The sequence below is a fragment of the Neolamprologus brichardi genome, chromosome 15, assembly GCF_056152115.1.
Source record: "Neolamprologus brichardi isolate AB-2024 chromosome 15, ASM5615211v1, whole genome shotgun sequence".
NCBI classification, from domain to species: Eukaryota; Metazoa; Chordata; class Actinopteri; order Cichliformes; family Cichlidae; genus Neolamprologus; species Neolamprologus brichardi.
The window spans coordinates 12,958,379-12,970,795 of NC_142118.1; the positions used below are offsets into that span (position 1 = coordinate 12,958,379).

The 12,417-nt window shown below is 38.1% G+C and overlaps 1 protein-coding gene across 1 annotated transcript; it reads left to right on the plus strand.

The window, feature by feature from the left end:
• Positions 1-486: 486 nt before the first annotated feature.
• On the plus strand, positions 487-11,437 carry prep (prolyl endopeptidase). Its single transcript, XM_006792515.3, has 14 exons — positions 487-694; positions 1,020-1,094; positions 2,419-2,552; positions 2,669-2,799; positions 3,053-3,262; positions 4,834-4,955; positions 5,076-5,181; positions 5,266-5,457; positions 5,579-5,776; positions 6,061-6,164; positions 7,664-7,895; positions 8,274-8,405; positions 8,508-8,664; positions 10,343-11,437. Exons 1-14 carry the CDS (start codon positions 557-559, stop codon positions 10,635-10,637), a joined length of 2,226 nt encoding a protein of 741 aa, XP_006792578.1. The 5' UTR covers positions 487-556; the 3' UTR covers positions 10,638-11,437.
• Positions 11,438-12,417: the final 980 nt, after the last annotated feature.

Below are 12,417 nucleotides of genomic sequence, written 5' to 3' on the forward strand. Positions count from 1 at the left end.
TAAATTGAAATGAGTTCTACTGGCATTCCAGCTTTATTAAACTGTATTAGTCTATTTTTGCAAGTAGACTGAATAAAAACTACAAAGATCAATAGCAAACACAGAATTCGAAACTGTAGATGCTGATAAGCATCTGACATTGTTTTGAATTCCTTTTAAATTTACTGTAGCAGTTTTCAAGAAGTGTTTCAAAGCTTAGCTTAGACCTTGCCATTAAACACTTTATGCTTGCATGAATCCCTGGTTTAGATACAGTTAGGTACACTGTGTAGGCCTACAGGGGAAAGTACTGAACCACGTAATCTCAATTTTATTTGTTTTATTGCACGTAATAGACTACATAAATGATTTCACATTAAAACCTTTTAATTGAGGTTATTAAATTCATCTTAAGTGGTTGGTTAAATCAGGTTCCAAGAATCGTCGTCTCGCTATTGGCCAACAGAGGGCGCTGTAAAACATTGGTTGACAGTCAGTGAATTCTCATGAAAGCGCTTGTTGGCTGTGTACAAGCAGCGGTATCTTTTCCACACAAAAGCTTCTGCGGTTTAAGTTTATGTTTTACAGGGCCGCGAGAGTCATTTCAAAAGCACCTTTCCAATCTCTGCGGCAGCTTTTTTGGTTACGAAATTCCCGAAAACTGACGTCCAAAATGTCCTTTCAGTATCCCCAGGCTTACCGCGACGAGTCAGTTGTAAGTAAATGTGGGTTGCTAACTAGCCTAGCGTGCTAATAAGCCGGGATGCTTAATCATCACGCGCTTTCATTCATTGAAAAGAGCGTTCGCTTTGTTAGCATGCTAGTTAGCTTAGCCATCACTGGTAAACCGAGATTGGCTATGTTGACAAAAATGCATGCATTTCAGAGATAGCCATAACTTAACTACAAGTCCAATTTTAGCCTTTCAAGATGCTACCTGATTAACTTTACTAAACACCCTGGGCTTATAACCCCGATAGCTCAACTCTGTTTTGCTTAGCTACTTCACCTTTTAATCATTCCTCTGTGGCTGGTCTCAGGTGGATGACTATCATGGCTGCAAAGTACCTGACCCTTACAGCTGGCTGGAGGACCCTGACAGTGAAAAGACACAGGTAAACTCCCCGTTACCACTCAAATCACCGATAATTCTGTATTTTTTACTGCCATATTTAGTTGTTGTGTCGCGTTTTGTAATTAAGAAATGTGGGCATGTGATTTGATAGTTAAGTGTTGGTATTAAATGTCACAGGCGCATTTAAAGCGTAGCATCTTTTGATTTCTTTCTCTTTTTTTTGCAAATTTGTCATACTTACGTGTTTCAGATGAAGCACCTTTTAATACTAGTATAACCCCAGTACATATAAAATGCTTAGCCTATCAGAGGCATTATATAACAACAATATTGGATTTTCATTTATATATTTCAGTTCTTCCATATTCATTATGGATTTCTGTGGAGAGACACTTGCTTCAAAAGCATAAACTAAGATTAAAAATTGTGTACAATCATTTACGTGTACGTTTTGAGGACACGTTAGCATGCACTGTAATCCGTGCATATCAGAAAATTGGTGCACCGGCGTTGAAGGTTTTGTGAGTGAGAGGGATGTTATTCAGTTATGTCCAATTCGTGAAGCTGAACTTAATAAATTGTGCATAAATAATCACTATTTATTCAGGTTTGGATGTATGCGTTTGTAAAATAGTTTTATGTGTGGTCAAATCGATTTGTATGTGGATTGGAACACGCATCTGTGAGTCCTCAAATGTTACACACAAATTACTGTACACATTTGTAAATCATATTTTTCTCCGTAGGAGTTAGGATGCCAATCGCCTGATCCCTGCTTACCTGTGGCAGTTGTGGCATTGGGGTTAGGGTCAGTTTCGGGGGGTTTTCGGGCCACCAAACGAGTCAGGCGGATATGGCAACTTGGCCTTGCAAGACTACTTTCTAATCCCTTACTCATTACTCGTAGTTGTTTTGTTATATTTTCATGCACAAAGAATCAGTAGTTGTTGGGTCTGTATGTATTTAGTGTCTCTTGGTATATTTTAAACTTAACCTAAATTAACAGACTCCTTCAGTTCAATAGATCATGAGACATGAGAAATGAAAAATATGCAAATGTTTAACAATTAGTATGATCTGAAAACCTAGCTTGTTTGGAGGTTTGGATAGCTTTTTTCCCTTAGTAAAAATAAGATCTTTATTTAAAAACTGTATTTTGTATTTATTCAGGTTATCGTTGATATTAAAGTTTGATCTAAAACATTTAATCATGACAAATATGCCAAAAAAAGAACTCAGGAAGAGGTGGATACTTTTCCCACAGCAAAGATATCTGCTAAAATATTATTTTCTCTTTTGAGCAGTCTGTTGAAATGATAATGGTAAAATGTAAAGCATGGTTGTATTATGCTTTCTTCCGTTAGGCCTTTGTCAGTGCCCAGAACAAGCTCACTTTGCCATTTTTAGAGCACTGTGAGGTGCGAGAGCTGTTCAAAGAGCGCATGACTGAGCTGTATGACTATCCCAAGTATAGCTGTCCCTTCAAGAGAGGAAGCAGGTAAAGCTTGCTGCAACTGATTCCATAATAATATTTTTGATGTTGGATTTCAGCTTTAGTGTTAGATGACAGAGTGATTATGTGACATTCCAGTAGCTTTTCTCTTTGTTTTTTAGGTACTTTCACTTTTACAACACGGGCCTCCAGAACCAGAGTGTGATGTATGTGCAAGAGAACCTAGATGCCGAGCCCACAGTCTTCTTAGATCCAAACACATTTTCTGAGGATGGGACAGTTGCTCTGCGAGGTATCAGCCGTGTACCAGTACCCATTTTACTGATATGAAAAAATATGTTGCCTGCATTTCTGGATTGTGTGCTCTTTTTAATTTTAGTAATACATTTAGTTCAAAATTGCCTTTCAAGTAATAAATTCCTTCACGTGGTAGTTTTTACTCAATTTTGAATAAAAATCTCTACAAATATAGTGTCCTCTCTGATTCTAAATTTTGTTAAGTTTCCTTGTTAACAATCTATTTATGTTTCTTTGATTTCTTCAAGGCTATGCATTCTCTGAGGATGGAGAGTACTTGGCATATGGCACTAGTGCCAGTGGGTCTGACTGGGTGGAGATCCGCTTTCTGCGCGTTGAGGGCGCTGTGCCTTTAGAGGACCGCCTGGAGCGAGTCAAGTTTAGTTGCATGTCCTGGACCCACGATGGGAAGGGGCTTTTTTACAACTCGTATCCTGACCAGGAGGGCAAAAGTGATGGTAAGACTGTGTTGGACAGGATTCAAACATTCTTAAATACTAAACCTTCATTTAGCTGCAGTAGATTACCCTCAAAATATGAAATACTTATAAGATAATTGACATTCTTGGAACTCAGTCTGCTTACCTAGCCTCATGGGACAGGGCTCTCTGCCAGGACAGAAGAAAATGGATTAATGGATATCTGCTTAAGGACTCGCTTTTCTGTGCACTGGCCAGTTACCATTTAAAAAAGCTAATGAAAAGCTAAATTGTCATTAGATAATTGCTAGCGGTTTCAAATTTATATATCTCCAAATGCAGTCTACACAGACTGTTAAACTGCATGCAGCAGCAATGTCTGCTCAAACGTGAGTGGAAAATATTATTATTATTTTTTTTAAAAAACCTTGAATTAAGAATAAAAAAACATATGTTAGCTGTTGAGGAATTACAGACATTTTCATACACAGACCTCCGTTTTCATAGACTGCAATTGCTAACTGACTGACAAGCATTTCAATGGCCAGGTGAGGCCTGTTCCATTGTTATTTCATGACAAATGAGTCAAAGTGCTGATTTTTTTGTAACATTTGTAACAACTTTTCACTGTCGTCATTAGACTAAAAAACTAAAAACCAAAAATAAAGAGATCCGGGAGCTTTAGACAACAAAGTTGGATGATGACAAAATTATTTTCATGGTTTAGAAAAGTTAGTTTACACTAACACGACAAGAACACGACAAATTGTCAAGGTACAGCAGGAAATGCAGCAGTTTGCACTTTGCTATAAAGTGAAAACTGCTCATTACAGTCAAGAACAGGAAAACCAGATTAGATGTTACCAGAAATCATCTAAAAGAATCTGCATTGTTCTGGGAAGGAAATAAAAAAACAAACAAATTTGAACTTTTTACCAGATGATGACAAGAGAAAAGTATGGAGAAGCGTGCCATGTTACCAGTCAGACATGACTTATAATGTCAGTGGAAATGGATCACTGGTGTTTATTAATGATGTAAGTGTTGAAAGAAATAGCAGTATGAGTTGTGAAGGTTTATACTTGCTCAGTTTCAGCCAAATGTTACAAAACTCATAGGACAGTGCTTAAACAGTGCAAATGAATATTATCCCAAAGCATACTGCAAAAGCAACCAAACAGTTACTCAAGGCAAAGAAATTGGATGTTCTTTAGTGGTCAAGTCAGTAAGCTGTTGTCATTCCAATAGAGCAAAGTGCACAAATGCAGAAAGACTCACAAACAAGCACAAGATGAAGGCCTAGCAGAGCATCTCCAGGGAGGTGAAACAAAGCATTTGTTGCTGTTTGTTGGTTTTAGACAGTCAAAGATTGTAAATGGTTTTCATCCATTTTCATCCATGTAAAGTTACGTTTGTATGTCCAATTACTTTTAAGCCACTGTAAATGGACAATGTATTTAATGTCATAAGGCGAAATGTTTGTCATTTGTCAATATTTGTTATTTTCTGTTTATTGTTTTGAAACCTTTTGTTATCTGGTATTATAAAATTTGCACCCACTCGTAACACTCTTCGTCTTTTTGTATTCGATTTTGGTTTTTTGCTTTCAGGCACTGAGACCTCCACTAACCTGCATCAGAAGTTATACTATCATGTTCTGGGGACTCCACAGTCTGAGGATGTCCTATGTGCAGAGTTTCCTGATCACCCCAAATGGATGAGTGGAGCAGAAGTATGTGTGAAGTTGTTTTTTGTTTTTTTTTCCCCTCTAGTGTCATGTCATCAAACTTGGACAGAATGCATGTTTTAGTTGGCATTCAGGTGCAGTTTAATGATTGCAGATGTACTGTAGGTATCAGAAGATGGGCGCTACGTGCTGCTGTCTATCAGAGAAGGTTGTGATCCTGTCAACAGACTGTGGTATTGTGACCTCAAGACCACTCCTCAGGGTATTACAGGTATTCTGTACTTGTATTTTGGTACTTTAAGACACTTACTCGCTTAACAGTTTGATTTTAGAACTGAAATCCTTGTTTGCTCAGGACTTTTGCCATGGGTAAAATTAATCGACAACTTTGATGCCGAGTACGAATACGTGACGAACGAGGGCACATTGTTCACCTTCAAGACCAACTTAGACGCCCCTCGTTACAGACTAATCAACATCGACTTTGCCTCTCCGGAGCAGAGCAGCTGGAAGGAGCTCCTGCCTCAACATGAGAAGGATGTCATTGGTGAGGTTCTGCAACACGTGCATGACCTTTTCCCTATAAAATATGAAGCGTTAGCAGTTTCGCCCTGTCATTAAAGGTACATTTCAATGTCATTCATTCTTTTGCCATGTCTTCCTTGCAGTGTTTGCCACCTGTACATACTCCAGCTATTTGTTCGTGTGCTTCCTCCATGATGTGAAGAATGTGTTGAAAATGTATCGTCTGAGCTCAGGAGAGGAGCTGAGGACCTTCCCTCTTGATGTTGGATCCATAGTAGGGTTCACAGGACGAAAGCGAGACTCTGAAATCTTCTATTATTTCACTTCTTTCCTATCTCCAGGTACTATAATGCAAAAATTATTATTTTTAATTAAAAAAAGCTATTTTGTTTATCAGATGCCTTCGTCTCGCAATTTCTACCTGTGCAAATATTGTTGTTTAAGTGAAATAAGTCAACCTTTATGTTAAGTTTGTATAAATAAGAAACAACAAGTAATGCAATTTTGTTCTAAGTTCCACGTATTATTTCATGACGTAAATTTGTACTGTCTTTAAGAATTCACTGATTGTGAAGTGATTTCAAAATAGTAAAGAAAATGAAACTTTTACTTTCTTTTCATCTAGCCATCATTTACCACTGTGACCTAACCAAGGAGCCCCTGCAGCCCCATATCTTCAGAGAGGTCACTGTCAAAGGCTTCAACCCCTCCGACTACCAGACCACACAGGTAACTAGAGCCTAGACTGGGATTACCAGTGTTTAAATAGGTGTGTTTCATTTCTCTTTAAAAATAGGCTGTGGTAAACACATTTATTAAAAGATATCTTAACAGTTAATTATGCATAAATGCCCAACTTTAACCTAGTTTTTAAAGTACTGACCCAGCATTTATCCAAAATGACAGACATAAACCGGTGGTGTACAGGCCAGTTTGTACTCTGACAAACAAAATGAAGGGTTTTATCAATTGTCTGGCTCCAAAACAGCAAACTGTGGGCAAACTATCGGCTTAGGGTTGTTGTAGAAAAGGTGGGCTAAATCAGGTATTGGTAGCATTTATTAACGGAAGCAGCACTCAAACTGAGCTTTCAAAGTAGGTTTTTTTAACTAGAACTGTACCCTAATAGTCAAATCATCAGATATTTGTTTCTTAGTTTAATTTTGTGATTTTTAGATGTTGTATGTTTGTAAACATGAGGCTATAAACCAAGTCAGCATGGGTGTGTTCACAGTAGTAACTGTCACATGTCAGTTCACCTTGTTATGGCAAATAAGCAACTTTTTCTGACATTTTTTTTTTTAAACTCTTAGCAATTTTCCTTCTTTCAAAAAAATCACCTAGACAAAGGTTTATGGAAAGTACTGCCTCATGACTGTAGTTCTTTCTACCTGCAAGGACACTCAGGGAGTGAGGCACACCTCCATCATCAAATTGAACCAAACAGTTGAGAGTAAAGCCTTGATGATACTTGCTGCCTGGGTCTAAGTAACGTAAATTTGTTTTTAAGATGGTGAACGTGAGTGTACGTGCAGATGTGGTGCTTCTGTGGGCTCCAATGGAGTATGGAGTATTCGGAAGTATAACGGGAAAAATTGCTCGGCCGTCATAGGAGACATGAGCCCTTTCTCTTTAAATGTAGCCAAAGTAACAGCCATTAATTCTGATTTATTTAAAAAAACAAAACAAAAAAAAAGATTGATTGCCAGATGGAGTTGGAAGCTGGTCACCTGTGGAGAGAAATGAAAGAGAAAGAAATTTTACAATTAGTAATAAGATTTGAAGCTTTTGTGTTATGATAGATGTTGTCAGTGTCCCTGGGAAATGATTATGGGCCAGGAATGGATGACCTGACATAGCTGATTTTATATTTAAGTGGTTCAGATTCCTGAGAAACTTGCAGTAAATTGTCCTTTAGATAGTCTAGCCTTGGCCAGACCATGTTTCAAATTGTTTTTACTTCCTCTGTATATATAGTGTCCCAGAGTTAGATATATTTATATACTTCTGCTGAAAACAGCGGCCTCGAAAATAGCTCCGTAAGTGTAAAATGTTCACGATGCAGACAGGATTTTAAAAGAGCTCCTGTGTCTTCTCTTGTCTTCTGACTCAGAAACAAGGATAGATTGGTGATGTAAGCTTTACTGTTCTTTACCTTTTCGTAATTCACTTCCCATCTCCTTTTGTTTCCCTGACAATCATTTTTTTTTTCTCTCTTGTTGTCAAAGATCTTTTTTCCCTCAAAGGATGGCACTCAGATACCCATGTTCATTGTTCACAAGAAGGGCATCAAAATGGACGGCTCCCATCCAGGTTTTTTATATGGCTACGGGGGCTTTAACATCTCCATCACACCAAGCTACAGCGTGTCCAGACTCATCTTTGTCAGACATCTGGGAGGAGTTTTAGCTGTCGCCAACATCAGAGGAGGAGGAGAATATGGGGAGACCTGGCACAAAGGTGAGGACATGTAATTATAAACATGACTACAGAGCTCAATCGCAAGGGCATGTCCAGTTTGCCCTGTTAGAAAACGCCTGTGTTTGTGTGTGTTTGTAGCACATACAGTAGATTGTGTCTTGTCTTTCAATAATGACATCTCTAGTTAAAAGTTTGAAATGAATATATTTGCATATTGATAGAGTTTTCTGTGGCTGAGGAGGCATAAATGTTGTTTTTAAGAATTTCTAACCTGACAAGCATAAAAAAACATTTCAGACACACATTATTATTCAAAGCAGAATAATTTTAGATCTTTTCAAACGTGCCTGGAGGGAATCTTTTAAATATTACCAGCGCAAAGTCCTCATTTACATACTTTGTATTCTTTTTTTCCAGCTGGCATGCTGGCAAATAAACAGAACTGCTTCACAGACTTCCAGTGTGCAGCTGAATATCTAATCAAGGAGGGATACACTTCTCCCTCCAAACTGACTATAAATGGAGGCTCCAATGGTGGCCTGCTTGTAGGTACGTACGCTTCCACTAAAGAACAAGATACACTAAAACAATATAATCGCAGCAAATGGATATAGATGATGATGTTTCTGAATCCTTGGTGTCCTGTCTCAGCGGCCTGTGTAAACGAGCGGCCTGAGCTGTTTGGATGTGCAGTAGCTCAGGTGGGCGTCATGGACATGCTGAAGTTCCACAAGTTCACAATCGGGCACGCCTGGACCACAGACTTTGGCTGTTCAGAAGACAAAGAGCAGTTTGAATGCCTGATCAAGTAGGTGCTCTCTGACCACAGTGTAGATTTTAATGTGAATTATATACTGTAGGGTGCATTTACATCAGCTGCCTTTCTTTATACATTTTAATCTAAGCTTCACTGATTACATTGGCTACATGGACATAAAAAAATATACAGTGCTTGCAGAAGTCTTAGGCTACTCTCACTTTTTGAACCCTAGAATGGTTTCGAACAATAGTTCTCCAGGCTGTGTGAAGGTCTGTCAAAATCTTTCTTTGTCCCTGACCACTAAAAACAAAAAATCATTAATTTGTGTGACTCATTCAAGTACAACAAAGGCACCTAACACAAGGTAAGAACCAGCGTTGTGTCTACACATAACAACCTGGTGAAGAACCAATTTCAAATCTTATCTTTAGACGCTTTGTTTCTAGCAGCCTGTCACAAAAACACAATTTATTCCTATTTCTTTAGTTGGAAAAAAAAATTATGAAGATAACAGTCACACAAAATAGTATTTTTGCACAAACAAGGTGAGTCCCAAGTAGTTATTAGCTGAAAACCTGGCATATTTCAGCATGGTGTGCAGCATGTCCTTAAAATAATTGAGGAAACTGGACAAGTGGAGGACAAAAGAAAAAGTTCCAGGCCTAAAACCTGTCTGCAGCAGATAAAGTGTCTGAATGTCATTTCCTTAAGGGATGGGGATTTAAAAACTCCAGTTGTCAAGAAGCCATTGCTAAGGAAGAGAAACAGGGAGGAGGCTGAGTTATGCCAAATTACACAAAGACTGGATTGAAGATCAGTGGTAACAGGTCTTTATGGTGTGATGAAAATATACAGAGGCTGAGATGTAGTGGTTTCGGGCTACATCTCAGTCAGTGGTGTTGGTGATCTTGTCAAATTTTAAGGAATTATGAATTTGAAAAACGCTGTCGGAATTTAATCCACCAGGCAATACAGTTTGGAAAGCATCTGATTGACAGCAGCTTCATTTTTTTTAGCATTACAATGATCCTCAACACACAGTTAATGCAGTAAAAGCATACACAAATAGAAAAATAAAAATACACCATGAAACACTGTCAGTCATGGATTGGTCTCCCCAGAACCCAGACTTTAGCATTACTGAAGCAGTGGGAGATCATCTTGACAGAGAACAGATCAAAGGGTACCCAACATCCAAAGAAGATCTTTGAAGGATCCCGAGGACATGACAAGAAATCTTTCCTAAGAGAGTTCAGGCTGTGTTGATGAATAAAGGTGGTCATACCAAATATTAACTTTCATGCTTATTAGAATTATACAATGTCAGCTTTTAGCTTGTACACTGTATTCCCTTGTGTTTGTTTGCCCATTTTAATAAATAACTGAAAAACTGTGCGGTAATTTTCTTTGCAAAATATAAAGAAATAAAGATTGGCTCAAGACTCTGGCACAGTACTGTATTTTAATGAAATATCTAATTCCAGGAGTTATCCTTGTGTCTTAATTTGAGAACTGAAGCTCACAAAGAAATTCAGAACAAACAAAATTACCCGACTGTTTCGTTTGTGATGTAGGATAGCAGTGTGAATATTTTAAGGTTAAACAAAATACATTTTTTACTCCAACATTATCATTGCTCTGACATTTTTATAGAGGGAATCTGCTGTTTACTTAATATTTAAATGGTTGCAGTCCTAACAAAGCTCCCATTGGTCCTCTCTCACAGATACTCCCCGCTTCATAACATCTGTGTACCAGAAGGCAATGGGGTCCAGTACCCCGCTGTGCTTTTGCTGACAGGTGACCACGATGACCGGGTAGTGCCTCTGCATTCCCTCAAGTACATCGCCACTCTGCAGCACATTGTAGGTCGCAGCCCCAAGCAGACAAATCCTCTTTTCATCCTTGTGGACACAAAGTCAGGCCACGGTGCTGGAAAGCCCACCAGCAAAGTCATTCAGGAGGTGGCTGACACTTACGCCTTCATCGCTCGCTGTCTCAACATTTCTTGGGTCAAATAACCTGCATCTACCTTTTAAAGTGTGTGGGGTTTCTCTTTTTTTCTTTTTTTAATCCTTTGGTCAAACCATATTTAGAATACCGTTAATACCAGAATACCGTTAATACCAGATGTTGACACATTGTTTATAGCACTGCTAACTTTTCTTTTTTTTTTGTGCTGATCTGTTTTTGTCCCTCCCCCTGTGTGAGCAGATTAGATCACAGAGTCATCAGGCTCTGCCTTGCACACAAATACAAGCCAACATGCATCTCTCACACCTGTTTTGTGTAGTCACAGGGGGCTCTTTTCAAGGATGATGCAGTAATCAGCCAATCAGCCGTTAAAGTCATGAGGTGAAAATAGCAAAAAGTTCATTTCAAGATTGTTCCTGCTCCCTTTGGGTGCTGCAACATGATGTGTGTGTGTAATTTATTTCTGGATTGTGCGCAGAATGGAGTCTATTTGATGTCAGATGAAATCAGTACATATAAATGTTAGTGACAGTATTACACGGATGACGGTACTGCTGGTGGATGAAATGAAAACAAATGCAAAAAAAAATCGGTTGTTTCCATGGGAAAGTGTGTGTGTGTGTGTGTGTGTGTGTGTGTGTGTGTGTGTGTGTGTGTGTGTGTGTGTGTGTGTGTGTGTGTGTGTGTGTGTGTGTGTGTGTGTGTGTGTGTGTGTGTGTAAGTAAGTAAATGTCAGTCCTTACATTAATTTCAGACTGATGATTTCTACCTCTTGACTTGTGCTGATTGTTTTCCTTTTCAAAGGGAACAAAACACAATGCCACAAATACAATAAATAACTTTTTCAACAGTGACTCATCGGGATCTTTTATTATTTGTGTATGTTAACAGCTACGCACCTTCATGTAGTAAATAAAATTACACTAGGGTAACAGCTCAGGATAAAAATATATGAAATTTGATTGTCCAAATTGAGGAATAATTCTCCGATCCAAAGTGGCAAGTTTGAGTGAAACAAATGAAGGCAGTGAGTAAAAAAAATATTTTATTTGAAATAATCTTGGACAAAGACAGAAATATTTTGCTTTCTATTAAAAATATAATGAAATAAGAAGCGAGTCGAGAACCTGGGATATGAATCGGTCTGTTGTTCCCTTTCACAGACAAAGAGCAAGTCAGAGCGTCTAGATCGAATCTTGAGTCCATGTGTGGTCTTCCACCAGGGGGCAGTCACGCTGAAAGTGAACAACGGGTATAGCAGCAAGCACAAAATGAGGGTGGTCTCACAGAGGGAGCCATGAGGATTAATAAACGTACATGTTTCATGTTCAAAAACCTCTCCGATGTCCCACTTTTGGTTTTCATAAGCATAATCAGTCACACCTGAGACTTTTATAATCATCTCAAACACCCCATCATCATCCAGCTGACTTTCTGTGACCGCGCCTTTAGTGAACAATACATTACAAAATAGCAAGAATTTGAGCTTCATGATGACTTTTTCATCATTTATGGGTTATATTTTAATTTTTTTTAAATGTTTAAATGCATATGAGTTAGTATGAAAACATGCACAAATTTCCAAATTTCTTTTATCTAAATTCAAACTGGTGTGCACCGTTACATTACATTTTTCACAACATTCAAATATTCTTCTATTAGAAGTGAAGTTAAAAAAATTAAACAAATTCAAATGCTTTGCAAAAATGTCAGTTTCAGATAAACATAAATCTGAAGACAGAAAAAATGACAGTTTATATGTTTCATTTCTATTATTTTAAACACCCAATAAACATTAACGATGGACATGAAAAAAATCGTGGTTTC